General features: G+C 47.6%; 1 protein-coding gene across 2 annotated transcripts in view; it reads left to right on the top strand.

The window, feature by feature from the left end:
* MIPEP (mitochondrial intermediate peptidase) overlaps positions 1–16,316 on the top strand; it is a 145,564-nt gene that overhangs the window by 8,547 nt on the left and 120,701 nt on the right. For both annotated transcript variants that reach the window (XM_081214381.1, XM_081214382.1), the window contains exons 4-7: positions 921–1,007; positions 9,147–9,210; positions 13,201–13,383; positions 13,925–14,081. In XM_081214381.1, coding sequence (XP_081070507.1) covers positions 921–1,007; positions 9,147–9,210; positions 13,201–13,383; positions 13,925–14,081 — 491 coding nt within the window. The remainder of the gene's footprint in view (positions 1–920; positions 1,008–9,146; positions 9,211–13,200; positions 13,384–13,924; positions 14,082–16,316) is intronic.

The raw sequence follows: 16,316 nt of genomic DNA, 5'->3' as shown, positions 1-16,316 counted from the left end.
CCCCCTGCTGAGCGTTTCTCGGCGGGCCGGGCTGCCTTGGTCCCGCAGGTTCAGGGTGGCCCGTGAGCACCGTGGCGACAGAGGCCCCTCGGTTCGTATGAACCTGCAGAGGTTTGATTGTGTGTGAGCTGCCCGGGGAACCTGACCGCCCGCGAGCCCCTGAGTGGACCTGGCGGGCAGCGCTCAGCCCTTGCCCTTCCCCGAGGCAGGAGCTCTGGCCCGCACTATGCTCTCGGGAGAGGGACTCAGGAGCTGTCGGTGGTGCTGCGGGCGGGCAGGCAGTGCTGGGTGGGCCGGGCCCAAGTGCGGCCGCGGACAGTAGCCGCCTCCTCTGGGAGTGGGGGCCATGCCCAGCGTCTCGCTGAACCCTGGGGGCCACCAAGGGTCTAACCCTTTCGGACCAAGGGCATGGTAGCCGGGGCCCATGTGGCTGCAGGGTGTGGCTCCGAAGCCTGTGCCCTCGAGCTGTCCCCGGTGTGGACCCGCCCCACTCCCCCCGGGTGAGCCAAGGCAGCCCAGGCCCGGCGCCCAGTCAGGACTGCAGGTCTTTGCGTCTGTTCCTCCCCTCCCGTCCCCGCTCCTCTCCTGTTAGGGAAACCAGTGGTCCTTGGCATGTTGCCGACGCGGCTGGTTCTCGATGGAAGCGGGGTCACGTCCTGTCTGCTCTCCTGTCCCCAGCTGTGGACTGTGGCTTTAAGTTTGTGCTTTTACTTTCCGGGACAGTTAGTACTAACACACTTCCCGTCCCTTACTAACTGCGGTCATGCCATTCCTGGTCCAAAGGAAGAAACAAAACAATACCCCAAACCTTTGGCCTCTGGCCATGTGGATGCTGGAACTTGACACCATTCTCTTCACTTAAAGCAAAAAGAGAACGTACTAGAAAACCATTTAATTTTTCTTATTTGTAATTTTTCTAGGTTGAACACAAATGTGGAATTATATCAAAGTCTGCAAAAGCTATTAGCTGATAAAAAACTTGTGGATTCCCTTGATCCAGAAACCAGGTAGGTACTCCTTCCTTTGCGTTCATCGCGGTTGTGACCGTGGAGCTGAGCTTGAAAGCCATCCCCGCGCTCACGACCCCTCTGTCCGGACGGTTTCTCCCCACGTGACGAGTCCCACACCCTCCTTGGACGCCACTCAGACGGTGTCTCCTCCGAGAGCTCTGTGCCTGTCTCACCCCGGCCTGCCACCCAGCTCCGCTTCTCTCAGTCCTCACGCTCCCAGCCTCCTCTCCTCTGCCCGTTTGTCGGCTCAGCTTTCCCACCCGCTGGACGGGAAACTCCTCGAGGGCAGGGCCTGGTCTGATTTGTTCGCTGCTGCATCTTAGCACCCCACAGCTGCGGCCTGCAGCAGGGCCCTCTCCAGGGAATGGGTTCCTGTGAGCAGCTGACGGTCCCATTTGGCTGCACTCCTAAAGTCCCGTCACTGCTACAGCGGGAGCTGAAGGCAGAGTGCTTCTGTTTACTGGTGGATGTCGTCAGGGTCCTTGAGGTGGTTGGCTTTCGTTCAGACCATTGATGATTCTGAAAGGAACAGACCTAATTCTAACGCAGTACACAATTTTTTTTTTTTGTGTGTGGTACGCGGGCCTCACACTGCTGTGGCCTCTCCTGTTGCGGAGCACAGGCTCCGGACGCGCAGGCTCAGCGGCCATGGCTCACGGGCCCAGCTGCTCCGCGGCACGTGGGATCCTCCCGGACCGGGGCACGAACCCGCGTCCCCTGCATCGGCAGGCGGACTCTCAACCACTGCGCCACCAGGGAAGCCCCACAAACATATTTGATACAGGACTGTGGATATTGTATTTCTTTGCTCAGATTTATTTATTTATAAAACGTGGTAGAGTTTGTCGTTAATCCCCCTATATGTTATTTGTGTCATGGCACAGAGACGAATGTCTTTTCCTGCCTTTTGCACTTGTCTATCTCCTTTTTCTTTATGGGATGCTTACTTGGCCCCGTCTGCTTCCTCCTCTGTTGTCTGTCTCTGTACATGGCCTGTGACCCCCAAGTGAAGCCCAGCCCGCAGGGATCAGTCAGTGGTGGTGTCTCATGTTGATCTGGTGTACGAATGACCACGCCGTGTGAGAAGCAGGGAGGGGTTGTCTTCACCTGTCTGCCTGTAAGCAGTTACCTGTGGTCCTGTTTCAGTTCATTGATCCTGATGCTCAGGATATGGGTAAAGCTGGCTGTACAATCATAGCAATGGGTCTTTATTATAATTTTCGGTTTGAGCATTATTACCTTTGTTAGCAAAATGAGTAAAAGTGGAATGCCTGCTAATTGTGCTGGATTTATACCGAGCTGCTGCTGACTTTGAGGAACAACAGCTTGTTCACGATCTGACTTTACTACAGATTTGCTTTCCCATATTTAATGTGTAAAAATGGAAGTAGACTGGCAGACCATTTGAGGTACAGAGGAGTTGTGCTAATTGGACATGTACCACATTTCTAGATGTTACTAAGATGCCAATAGGACTTTTATTTTTATAAATATCTTTTATTTATTTCTGGCTGTGTTGGGTCTTTGTTGCTGCACGTGGGCTTTTCTCTAGTTGCGGCGAGCAGGGGCTACTCTTCGTTGCAGTGCACGGGCTTCTCATTGCGGTGGCTTCTCTTGTTGCAGAGCACGGGCTCTAGGCACATGGGCTCAGTCGTTGTGGCGCGCGGGCTCTAGAGTGCAGGCTCAGTAGTTGTGGCACGTGGGCTCTAGAGTTCAGGCTCAGTAGTTGTGGGGCACGAGCTTAGTTGCTCCGCGGCATGTGGGATCTTCCTGGACCAGGGCTCGAACCCATGTCCCCTGTATTGGCAGGCAGATTCTTAACCACTGCACCACCAGAGAAGCCCAGGATTTTTAAAATAACAGAATGATAAACACATTGGGAAAAATAACCTGGGTAGAAGATCAATATTCTGGAAAGGAAAGGTTACGTGTGAGTGGAAGGAAACAAGAATTGGAAGAGATAATTATCAAACTGTCATGGCACTTGTATATCATCAGGAGTGTTGACTGGCACCCAGGAAGCACCTTGCATGTGGTGAAGGAGAAGTCAGTGCCTAAAACAAAGTATTAGAGATTTAATACATTACTTTGTCATGAGAAGATAACGTATAGAAGAAGTGACATCATCATCACATTCTTGGGTGCATTCCTTGGAATACTAGTTTTGTGAGGTATTAGAAAGTATTCCCAGAAGGGTCCCATTGATCAGTAAGTTTGGAAATCGGACGTATTAATGCGTTTTCCTCTCTTGGAGAATTTCAGTATATTAGAGTCTCTGGGAAGCCCAGCCATAAAGAAACCTGTTTCACTTGGGGTTTTCCAGAACCATCAAGAGTTTTCTTGTTTGCAAAGAATATAACAAACACACTCCAGAAAATATGATGGAGGGAAAGTCCCAGTCACAAGAGCAACAAAAGCTGTGATACAGCTTGGAGTACACTCAGGAGGGCAAAGTGCAGAACCTCCACACACACAACCCCCCCGCAAGGCATGAAAGATGATATTTAAATGGAGAAACATGCTGTATTCTTAGATTAGAAGAAGAAAACTCAGTGGTCTCTACTGGTCTGTAAGTTTGATGTTATCCATCCTACATCTAAAGAAGATTTTTGTTGTTGTTATTTAAAATGATTTTAAAGTCATAAACAGTAAATATACCAGAATAGGCAGGAAAGATCTGGTAAAGAAAAATGCTACAGAGGGATTTGTACCAGATAGTAAGACATATTATAAAAATACTGTATTTAAAAGAGCATCAGGTGCATTATACTTCGGCCAGAAGGGTCCATTAGGTCAATGAGAGAATAGAGAAATTTCAGACACAGACACAAATGTCTGTAGGACTGTAACACAGGATAGAAGTATCGTTTCTCATCAGTAGGGAAAGGCTTGGTTTTCAGTAAATGATGTTAGGCCAATGGAAAAGTAAATTAATTTAAGATTTAAATATCTTTAAAAAAGAAATCCTAGAAGTATTGATAACTTGGAATGTGGAAGGTCTTTCCTCACAGGGTACCAAAATCAGAGCACAAAAGGGAAGATTGATTTGATCATATAAAAATCGCAAGCTTTGGTCTGGCAAAGCCCTTCCACATTCAGAGTCAGAATAGACAATGGAACAGATGTTACTTACATGATAAAGGTTAATATAGTTACTATGTTTAGAGGTGTTACAAATTACCAAAAAAGAAAAAAAGCGAACCCTCTTAGAGAAAAATGGGTAAAGGATTCTCTTCCTGAAACTCTTATTTCACAAAGTAAGGAATGGCAACGTATGGCTGTTGAACGTGTAACTGTGTAGTGTGACACTGGTACTAAGTGGGATGTCATGGCTGGAGATGGGTCTCCAGTTAGAGGCCTTGGCTGGATATTGGTTCCCCAGCTCTCCAGGCCTTAGTTTTCTCCTCTGTGCCACCATGGAAGCCCTAAAAGCCATGTTTTTGAAGAATATTTAAAGATACAGAGAACTGTTCAATGTTTGTGATATAATTTTACAAGAAAAAGCAAGATACAAAAGTCTGTGTAGTTGTATCCCAGTGGGAGTCCTGGTATAACACGTTGAAAGTAGATTGGATAGAAGCCGGGGGGACGTGGTATCAGCCACAGTCGGTTGCCATGGAGATAGTATCTTCACGAGACCAAAGATGCACCTCGGACTGTGCTTCTGAGGATAAGGGTCCTGTTGGGTATCCCCCCAGACCACCTAGCCTGGCCCCCGGGGACAGGGGCTGTTTCGGAGCCCAGGAATCAAGTTACTGCTCCTTAAGTCCACACAGAAAGTCAGCAAACTTTTTCAAGTACCTGCTGTGTGCTGAGCACCAAGCTGCTTTCTGGAACCTTACCTTATTTAAGGAAACATGTTCTTCATAGCCTTAAGAGAAAGAAGAAAGAAAAAGTCATGTGTTGGAAGGAAATACAAGAATTTTAATAGTGGTTATCTTTGGTAGGATGAGTGATTTTAGTTTTTTCATGCACTTCTACAGTAAAGCTGTTACATGATAAACCTATGTTATGTAACACGATAAACTTACTTACCCAGTAAATTCCCACCCCTAGTTGATCCCCTCGCCGTCTTTCTTTTCTCTTATTAAAACAAAACAGAAACCACCTTTGCTGGAAGAGAGGGTGTGTGTGTTCTAGGTTGACTGTTGTGAGGATAGGAGATGGATGGGAGACAGAGATGACGAGGACAGTCCGGGGCTTGAGTGGAGCCCTTTACATTATTTCAGAAAGAAGGTCTGTTGAAGTTTCAGAAATTTAGAAGAAATTTAATTCTGTTCATTCAGTGTATTGGCACAATAATCAGGAAGATGAATATATCCATTATAAAAAGTCAAGAAAAGCAGGAGAATAGATCAAATATTTGGATAACTTAATTCCAGAATAAAGTAGTTTTAAAAAAATACTACTGGGACTTCCCTGGTGGCGCAGTGGTTAAGAATGCGCCTGCCAATGCAGGGGACACGGGTTCGAGCCCTGGTCCAGGAAGATCCCACATGCCGCGGAGCAGCTAAGCCCGTGCGCCACAACTACTGAAGCCCGCGTGCCTAGAGCCTATGCTCTGCAACAAAAGAGGCCACTGCAGTGAGAAGCCCGTGCACCGCAACGAAGACCCAATGCAGCTCCCCCCCCCAAAAAAAAAAACTAATGAAGCAAGGAGTGTTACACTTGAGCTTGGTTCCCAGAATGCAGCAGGGTTAAGAAAGAAAACAGTTCTCCTTAGCCCAGAGATTCCACTTCCAGTACAGCATCAGAGAATTTACTGTTCTAATTGGCTGCCACTAGTTGGAAGAAAAACTGAAAATGTCATGCAGAAAGCCTTTGAAAAACTATCCAAGTATAAACTGTTTTATGTTTTTAATTATTGGGATTTGGATGGAGTTGAAATAATCAATCATCACGGTGGCCTTCACAGGTTTGCACTCTGTGAATAAAAGAATAAGCTTCTACATGAAATGCTAATCTTAATTGTTTTTCATGTTCTGCTGTACCTATACTGGCTTATTTCAACGTTGGTTGAAGCTAGGTTTTGTTCCCTCTTTGTCTGCTATGCTTCAGCTTCCCATAAGACGTTTATAACCCAGCAGTGAAGTCTCCTGCCACATGACTTGCCATCATACGGCCTCAACACAACCATTAAAAAATTTCTGTGTTTGTCCAACGTTTAAGCTTGTGGAGTGGAAATCATGAATGCTATTGGAGCCTGTAGCAGAGGCCCCAGATTTGGTCGGAGGTGGGGGACAGTGTTTAGAGACCTCACCGTGGTGGATAGGGTGTCTCACGACTCAAGGACTTCTGACACGAGGAGGGCCTTCCTGTAGGGTGGCGGACTTGGGGCACGGTGGCCCGTTCAGGGTGGTGGCAGTGCGTCCTGGACTAGGATGACGGTGGTAGAGAAGTTTAGAGGGGTTAATTTGGCTGATTGCCCCCCCCCCCAATAAATAGCTACTATTTACTGAGCTGTTTTCATATGCCAGTAAATTAGTGATATGCAATTATACATGACTTACATTTTAGTAATACTGACATAAGCGCTGTGATATACACTTCTGCTTCCTGGTCCCCCGATGTTTATCAGTCACATTTACTGATGAGTGATGGTAGATCATTGTCTCCTGGGCATCAGGGACCATGTTTCCACCCTAATAGATCTGAAGAGCTGTGTGTCCCAGCCCATGCCTTTGTGGCCCAGCATGGTAATGTCTTGTTTCCAGGTCACACAGGTTTTCCTTTCATTTAGTATGTTATGAGTTCAGTATTTTTTGTTTTAAAGAATAGGTGGATGCTTTCTTTTTTTTTTTAAATAAATTTGTTTATTTTAGGGCTTCCTTGGTGGCGCAGTGGTTGAGAATCTGCCTGCTAATGCAGGGGACCCGGGTTCGAGCCCTGGTCTGGGAGGATCCCACATGCCACGGAGCAACTAGGCCCGTGAGCCACAACTACTGAGCCTGCGCATCTGGAGCCTATGCAATAAGAGAGGCCGTGATAGAGGCCCATGCACTGCAATTAAGAGCGGCCCCCGCTTGCCACAACTAGAGAAAGCCCTCGCACAGAAACGAAGACCCAATGCAGCAAAAATAAATAAATTAATTAATAAACTCCTACCCCCAACATCTTAAAAAAAACATTATTTATTTATCTATTTTTGACGACGTTGGGTCTGCGTTGCTGTGCATAGAGTTTCTTTAGTTGTGGTGAGCGGGGGGTGCTCTTCTTTGTGGTGTGCGCGCTTCTCATTGCGGTGGCTTCTCTTGTTGCAGAGCATGGGCTCAGGCGCGTGGGGTTCAGTAGTTGTGGCATGTGGGCTCAGTAGTTGTGGCTTGCGGGCTCTAGAGCACAGGCTCAGTAGTTGTGCCACACAGGCTTAGTTGCTCCGAGGCATGTGGGATCTTCCTGGATCAGGGATCAAACCCGTGTCCCCTGCGTTGGCAGGTGGATTCATAACCACTGCGCCACCAGGGAAGCCTGTGAGTTCAGTATTTTGATTCCCCTGTTCCCTAATGGGAAAGTAAATCATCTTAAATTAGCTTATAACTAAAAAGGGAAAGATGGGGACTTCATGGTGGTGCAGTGGTTAAGAATCCGCCTGCCTGTGCAGGGGACACAAGTTCGATCCCTGGTCCAGGAAGATCCCACATGCAGTGGAGCAACTAAGCCCATGTGCCACAGCTACTGAGTCTGCAAGCCACAAGTACTGAGCCTGCACACCTAGAGCCCGTGCTCCGCAACAAGAGAAGCCACTGCAATGAGAAGCCCACGCACTTCAACGATGAGTAACCCCCTGTTCACCGCAACTAGAGAAAGCCTGCGCGCAGCAGCAAAGACCCAATGCGGCCAAAAATAAATAAATTAATTTCAAAAAAATAAAAAGGGAAAGATTAACTTGTAAGTATAAAATATTACAGGAGAAAATTCCTGAAAAGTTGCCCCTTGCTTTAGATGTTATCCAGGATACTTTCTGTTCTGCTGTTGCTTTTTTATTGCTGCTAATACTTGACATTAGGATGAAATTGTTACATTAAGGAAAGGTTAGGAAAATTAGGGCCTGTTGTGAAGTTTGCAGATGAACTTTACGATCATTAAAAACTGGATTTCTACAAAGCACACTGGTACTCATTCTTGAAGTAGGCATCTTCCCTCCTAAGTCTAAGCTGACTTAGCCCAAGGGGAAGAGGATGGTGGCTTGAAGCTGATGAAGAGTCTGCTTTTTGATAGCAGGAGTGAAAGGTGATGTTTCAGATATTGCTGACCTGTTGAAGGGTATTATGATGGTCTTTGAACTCCCTAAGCACTTTATTTGTACCCCTGTTAGGAAACTTATTATTTCTTTTGCCTTGTGTTCATTCATTCAAAAAGTACTTATCCCCGTCTGGGCCACGCCTTACGGATGAGCAGAGCATCGTTCTGTTCTGTACACGTGCTGAGGAGGAAATGTGTTACAGTTCTGCATGCACACCTTCATGCAGAGTTCAGGCAGCATGTGTGTGTCCCACAAGAACTTAATTTGGTGCGTTGTGTATAGTTTGCAGCAGATATTCTTGAAGGAAAGACAGTTGAAAAGATGTTCATTTTTTCCTCTCTAGAAAAAAGCAGAAAATTTGGCCTTGTTGGAGTAATTGTCATTCATTGTCAGTGTAAGGCTTGTTGTATAGTTAGCACGGTGTATCTGATACCAAATCATCCATAGGAGAGCTTAAAGCCCAGTCAGTCAGCCAGCTGTTTTGCCTGACTTCTAAGATGTTAAGCTCCTGGTTTCAAGCAAACAAATTTGTCTGTGTGTGTGTGTGTGTGTGTTGAAACATCCGGCTTTTGGGCAGTAAGGTTGAAAAAGATGGATTTATTTTGCAAAAAACTGATTTTTTTTTTTTTTTTTTTTTTGTGGTACGCGGGCCTCTCACTGTTGTGGTCTCTCCCGTTGTGGAGCACAGGCTCCGGACGCGCAGGCTCAGCGGCCATGGCTCACGGGCCCAGCTGCTCCGCGGCATGTGGGATCTTCCCGGACCGGGGCACGAACCCGTGTCCCCTGCATCAGCAGGCGGACTCTCAACCACTGCACCACCAGGGAAGCCCCAAAAAACTGATTTTTGTTCATAATTATCATTACCTGTTCTAACCTGGCACCTATTTTATTTATAGGCGAGTGGCCGAACTGTTTATGTTTGATTTTGAAATCAGTGGAATCCATCTAGACAGAGAAAAGGTAACCTTGTTTTTTGGCTCCTCTTGTTTTACTGATATCTAGTTGGTATATTGTTGATGTGGTTCTTGTACGTTGCTTGAATTTCCACATTATAAAGACACCTAGGTCGTTTATGTTTTAACATTCTCCTGTAAGTTGTATTTGAACATAGTGCTCTCTGGAAGTTGGCCTGTCACCCAGGGTAATTCAGAGTTAAGAAATGACGTGAGATGGTTGGGGCGTTTTAGGTGTCACGGAAGTGGGATGAGATGGGCCGTATCAGGAAGGCCAGCTAGTGAGTCGGAAAGCTGGCGCTGTTGAAGATTAGGGTCTGGTTGCAGAAGTACAGGACGTGTTGTTGAGATCCAGTGCAGGTGTGTTTGTTGATGTAATACCTGTCTTGGACAGACCCCCATAGTTTCATTCTGAAAGCAGTAAGCATGGGTTATATAGTGTTGAAACTGGGATGGGAGGAGGCTTCTTTGTCCAGACCCCTCATTTTACACGTGTGGGAACAAGGCAAAGAGATCTGTTCAAGTTCCCATCCTTTGTCTCAGGATCTCTCACCCTGGCTGCTGCTCATCCCAATGAGTGCTTATTCACTTCAGTATTAAGCTCAGGGCTGGAAGAATGGGATGGTTCAACCAGCACCCAAAGAGCTGCCTGCTGCAGTGTCTCACCCTGCCTTCCTGCAGCCTGGACTGTTACGGTGCTGCTTTCTTTTTTAGATAAATATGTTTCTCCTGGTAAATATACGATAAAGCCACTTACCTATTAACAGAGATTGGTTTATCAAAGTGTCTTGGAAAGTAGAGGGCAGGATATTGAGAATACGTGTCACATACATAGATGCTGTCATTTTGGTTGGTGCTGAGTGTGAGTAATTCTGAGGCCACTCACATGTCTGTGTACTTGTGTGGCCGTAAGGACTCAGCACGTGACTCCTGACCTAACCCGGCAGTCCCCAGGGCTGATAGGCTCTACTGCAAACTCAGATTGCCTGAAATGGACACATTTGCCCCTTTCCAGACCAGTTTGTTACTAATACTTCTCTGTACCAATAATGCCACCGTTCTCTGAGTCACCCAAATCCAATTTTGGAGTCAGTTTGCATTTTTTCCATTCTCAGTGCTCTCGTATCTCAGTGACCAAGTCCTTAGATTGTTTCTGTAGGGCTTCACTTGCCTCTGTCTGCATCCCCAGAACAACTCACCTTGATCCTTATCACCAAATACCTGGGCCATCCTAAAAGCCATTGTCTTCCTACACCCACTATAAGTAACAGTGATTAAGCGTTTGCTCTTTAAATCACAATATTTCTCATCAGATCTTCAGAGCAGCTTTGAGGCTGGTACTACTACTATTCCTGTTTCATGGGTGAAGACGCTGAGGCACCTAGAGGTCATGTGATTTCCCCAAGGTCACAGAGCTTGTAGGTGGAGGAGGCTATTACATAGGCCAAGCCGACTCCAGGGCCTGCCCAGCTGCCCTGCCTGCAGGCCTTCTGGCGGTCAGTCTAACCTGTCTGTGACCATTGGAGTACTTTCCTTAAAGTGCTGATTCAATTGTTACTCTCCCACCCAGAACCTTCCAGTGCCTTCCCATTGCCCATTGAAAGAGTATAAATGGCAATTAATACGTAGAACCCCCAGCTGTCCCTGCCCCTACCCCCGTGTTACTCATGGCCCTGCCCTCCCTGCTCTGGTCCTGTGTCCCCTGTGGGTTTGCCTGTCTGAGATCCCCATTAAGCCTTCATCTTCGGGCCATGGTGTCTGCAAAGCTGTTCTCAACCCCCCAGGTGGAATTTTGTGTTCATCCGAACTCACATTTTACTTATTTCACACATAGGACATTTATCTTTAGGTGGTTATTACTGCGTTGCTTACCTAAATCACAGGCCTCTCAAGGACAGGGAGTGTGGGTTCTCTTTTTTCACGCACAGGAGTTTCAGACTCAATAAAATAATGAATGTGTGAGAATCATAATGATGCTCACTAACATTCATCAGATTCGATATTTTCAGGAGGAAGTTTGCTCTTAGAGAATCCGGGAGAATAGTTTTATTACTCTGTAGAATCTTCATGAAAGATGTTTTTGAAACTTTATTAAAAAGTAGCATGTCGGGTCAGGGTCAGCTCCACCAGCACTGACTTTGCCGCTTTTATCTAACGTGTGTTCTTACACGTTACACAGGGACAGCTGCCCCTCCTGGCAGGTAACTCCCTGCGAGCCACCCACGGTGAAGATGCAGTAACGTCCACCTGCTGAACTCCCATGTTGTCACTTCAGTGTCTGTTGTCAGAGGTGCCCCCCAGGACAGGGGGCAAGGGCGGCAGAGCACGCTTGCAGAGAGCTTGAGTCGAAGCCGCTAACACAACCCACGAACCGTACAGGCCTGCCTTCTGTCTGTGTTCTTTCCAGGTTATTCCCTACTTACATTTTAGGGTCTCATGAATACAATTAAAAATGAGAGGAAGTGTGTTCTTCAGCAATCATTTAATAAATGCAGCAATTTCACAGCATTCTTAGAGCTCCGAGTACCGCATGTTTAATTATGTCCAAATGATGCAATGATATACTTAGCAGACTGTTGGTGGAGTCGGGAAATGAGCAGTTTTTATTTTTCCAGGGATTGTAACAGGTGATAAACTCCTTGAAATAACTAATTTTATCCCTTTTTTTTTTTTTTTTTTTTTTTTTTAAATAGTAAAAGCTTTGAGGAAAGTTTTTGGAACTATAGTATAATTTCCAGATGTCTTTCTCTTTTGTTATTCCACTGGTCACCATTAGGGGGTGACAAATGGCCATATCAGAAACAAAATAGGCAAAGAGACGTCTGGATGATAAAGATGTAGGAGTATCTGAAAGCTTATTTTTCCTATGCAGTTTGAATTTTCTGTCTTGAACGTTTCTGTTACTAAACTACACTGCGTTTTTTCCGGCAGCTTATCCAGGGTACAGCTGCATCACACGCGGTTATCTTTGAAAAAACACCAGTGCTGCCTAATCGTGTTTTAGGGTCATAGCGTAGTTTAGAACCTCTTAATGGCTATCGACCCCCTTGCCGGGAAGTTTGCCTGTGATTTCACCTGAAGCCCGTCCTGAGCCCAGGTCTGGATGCCTGTCTAGTTTTCCTGTAACAAGTGCCTGAAAATTCACCTCTTGTCCCCAGGAGGACCTGACCACTGGTGTGGACCTCAGTTTTAAGGACCTCATCCCAGACATTTGTGGCACCCCTTTGATGGCACAGGTTTTCTCAGGAGATGGTGTCCTAGGGGTGTGACTGACGAGAAAACCCACCCCATTCTGTCACTGTCACTGACGGCCTGAGGCCTGACGGTGCCAGCCATGGGGCTGGGACACGTGGTCCTGCCCCCGCAGCCCCGACTCCAGCCCTCCTCACCTCTCTGCTGCTGTCCTGCTGTAGCCCCGCAAGTGGGTGCCCAGCAGAGCTTCGGAAGTGCCCCTTCGCTGCGCCTCAGTGAGGAGCTGCGTTAATTATACCTTCCTTCCCCTGCCCTTGTATCTGATCTTTTAAGACTGAGAATGTTTTCTAATCTGCCCTTCAAATACTTCATGTATTTAGTCTGAAAATACTTTTAAGTATCATATCAAACAGATTCAACTACTCCCTGGCTCACTTAACTAAGAGGTTTTCAGGGCCAGGGGAGGACCTGGACTTCCCAGTGTTGTTAATTTCACAGATGCGTTGTATAACTCAGACTTTGAATAGAATGTCTTAAAGCCTAGAAGCACTAAAAAAACCGTAAGATAACTTTTTGGTCAGGATATTAAATATCTATCAAAAGTAGAGTTAACATTTGTAGTACATTACTCTGTATTAAACATTTATGATACAGATTATATTCAGTATTCATTTTATCACTTAATATATTTAGTATCTTATTAAATTATAATTCAGCTGTATGTGTTGATTTGCTCTCTTCATAGATCACCTATTAAGTTTTGAAATATTACCTAAATAACTTTTATTACTGCCCCCACGTACAGCGTAAAAGAGCGGTGGACCTGAACGTTAAAATCTTGGATCTGAGCAGTGCGTTTCTCATGGGAACCCACTTTCCCAGCAAGATTGAGAAGCATCTCCTGCCGGAACACATTCGGCATCACTTCGAGCTGGCCGGGGACCACGTGCTGGTGGATGGTCTGCGTGCAGAAGTGCCGGATGACTTGGTACGTGCGCTCTATCCTCCATGCAGTTTGGTCCCTGTACCGGGGCCACGTCTTTTGTGACCCCCAAATTCAGTGATGAGATAGTCACACCTTTAAAAATACGTTAGTGTCACCAAGCACTAAAAATTGAACTGGGGGCTGTTAATTCTGTAAATGCTTTGAATAATGACAATGGTTTGGTGACTCTTGTATCATAAAGGGCTCCTCCTTTTCAAAGTATGACGAGCAGCAGCAGTGATGGCCATTCTGGGGACTCAGACTTTAATTGCATGTAGTTTTCACGTCACCTGGTTAAAGGTGCTTCACGGCACGTGTGTTGGCTAAAATTTGTGCCACCCTGCACCATAGTAGAGAACCCAGTTGAGTATGATTTGTCTCCCACACCAGTGACGAATCCAGAAGCTTTATTCACTTTGTGGAGACCATTATTCTAAAGCGTGGCTCGCCTGCAGAACAAAGTGGGGGAGGTACCCTGTATTATGATGGTGTAGGACTTTGTACTGTGCATGGATGTCTTTTACCTTTCACTTTCTGAACATAGGTGCGAGAAGCTGCTTATAAAATTTTTCTTTATCCCAATGCTGGTCAATTGAAATGTTTAGAAGAATTGCTCAGCAGCAGAGACCTTCTGGCAAAGTTAGTGGGGTATGCTACATACTCCCACAGGGCTCTCCAGGGAACAATGGCTAAGAATCCAGGTAAGCCTGTTTATCCAGCTTTAAGGGCAAAGTAGGGTTTTTATGAGGCTGAACTTATGATTTTAAATAGCTCTCAGTTGCTGTTCTATTTTTCATATAGTCAGAGACCAGTTACTGAGATTTCTGCTTCTTTCTTAGGAAGAATTTTTAAATAGAGCTAACAGTTTGGAATGTATTCTGCCCAACCGATGTATTTTATGTACACACTGAGAGCAAATCATACTTAAAATTTCACTGATGATGATTTGAATTGTTTTCACTTTAACTCAGCTGGTTTCTGTGCTGAGCCTAACCAGATTGGTTAGAATTAGTGTCAGAGAGAATATTTCTGCTGAAGTCAAGGTTCAGTCATGTAAAAACCCCTCCTTTCAGAGAGAAGAGGGCTGCTTCGCAAAGTTGGCGCTGGGGCGGGCGTCGGGGGAGCATCTCTGCTGGGTTTGCTCCGTTCAGTTCTCTGTGATTTATGATGTATGAGGGAGAATGGTTTGCAGTGAAAACGATACAAACCTATATAGCATATCTTTCAAATGTATATAGCGTATCTTTCAACTGTCAATTACAGTTACATTTTAGACACTGAGTCCAGGGTAGGGTGGCCTCGATGGTGGGGCTGTTCAGACCCAGGTGTGTTGTAGGGGTTGGGTTTGCATGACTCGGTGACGGGCTGAGTTGGGGGAGCAGATGGCCGCAGACACCCGGGGTCTCTGGCCGTGCGTCGGGACAGACGTGCCGATCGCGGGGTCGGGGGGCACTGGGAGGGGCTCTGCGCTGTCTCTGCCCCTCCCGTGTTCCCTGCAGTGTCCGTAGCTCCTCGGAGGTTTTCTTGAACCCAGCATGCCATGTTTCTTTCTCTCTTGTGCACGCCGTCCCCTCAGCCTGGCCTCACTCCCGTCGGTCAGCCGTGGGCACGTCTCCCTCACTCGAGGCCTGCTTGCTGCCTGCGTGTCTGTCTGTCAAAATCCTATCCAGGGTGTCCGTGCTGGGCTCCCGCCACCCCCTCCATGAAGCCTGTTCAAACGTTTCCACGCCCCTTGGACTCCTTCGCCCCTGAACTCTTAGCACACTTAAAGTTGTGTTACGTACTTCAGCTCCCAAACAGGTATTCTGTTCCCTCGGGTGCTCTTCCGTAGTCACTGTTGTCACCACGTTGTTATGATGACGTCTTATTATTTTATACTGTATGTAATAGTTACGTAATGCCTACTCTGGGCCGTCGTTGCCTTTCATTCCTCTATGGCCGTGTGGGATACACGGTTGTATCCACTTCGCGGACGAGGAACCGCAGGTCAGGTTGATTGCTGAGAAGTGGCAGCGCTCAAGCCCCGACCCGGGCGCTCCATTCATGCTCCTCCCAGGCCACCCGAGACCACATGCCCCTTTTTCTGTGTCACCTGCATCGGCTCTTTCAGTCCATTGGTTCAGCAGATATGCACTAAGTGCCCACTGTGCGCCAGATGTTATTCTGGGCGCTGGATATAAATCCGAGTAGAACAGGTGGGAATCCCTGCTTGTGCGCAGGTGACAGAGGAAAGCAGAAAAGCAGGGGAAGAGTCCGGTCTGTTCCTGGCGCCTACAGGTTGTGGAGAAAGTGGTTCAGGGGAGGGAGGACTGCGCGTGTCGGAGGTGCGCGGCCTTGTGCGGGCCGCAAAGGCTGGTGAACGAGGCTGTGAGTGGAGGGTCCAGATGGGGGCCCAGGTGTGTGGCCGTGAGGAGGGACGGGGGGAGCCCGCGGGGCGGGGCAGGGGGTGGTCACAGCCGAAGGAGGCTCGTCCCTGGGGGAGGCGGGTTTGATCCGGGACTTCAGTGGTCACGGCCCCGCCCGGGGGGCTGAGACCTGCCACGGGGAGGGGCACCCGGAGGGGCTTTGCAGTAGCCGCAGTGAGGGACGCGGTTGCTCCAGGCCGACGGCGTCTGTGTAGGTGCTGAGATGTCACGTTTGGGGCATGTGGCACCCGAAGGGAGAGCCAGGCCTTGGACATGAGCCACCGGGAAGACAGCTCCTGCTGACGGGGGCGGGGCAGGAGTGAGGTGGGTCTGAGTTAGGTGTGAGGTGCCGGTTGGTCAGTGCAGGTGGAAACACTGATGGACAGTGAGGCGCACACACACGCCGGGACGAGACTGGTTGGCTCGCCTGGACGCTGGGGGCGGGTGGGAGACTGAGCGCCGGCTTGAGTGACGTGCACTGGAGGTCGCCGGCCCCGCAGTGGCAAGCGCCCGGGGTGATGGCCAGCAGGT

The sequence above is a fragment of the Mesoplodon bidens genome (genome assembly GCF_964165515.1).
Source record: "Mesoplodon bidens genome assembly, chromosome: 17".
Classification (NCBI taxonomy): Eukaryota; Metazoa; Chordata; class Mammalia; order Artiodactyla; family Ziphiidae; genus Mesoplodon; species Mesoplodon bidens.
Note: the sequence above shows the minus strand (reverse complement) of the source record. Positions and strands in the feature narration are given on the sequence as shown.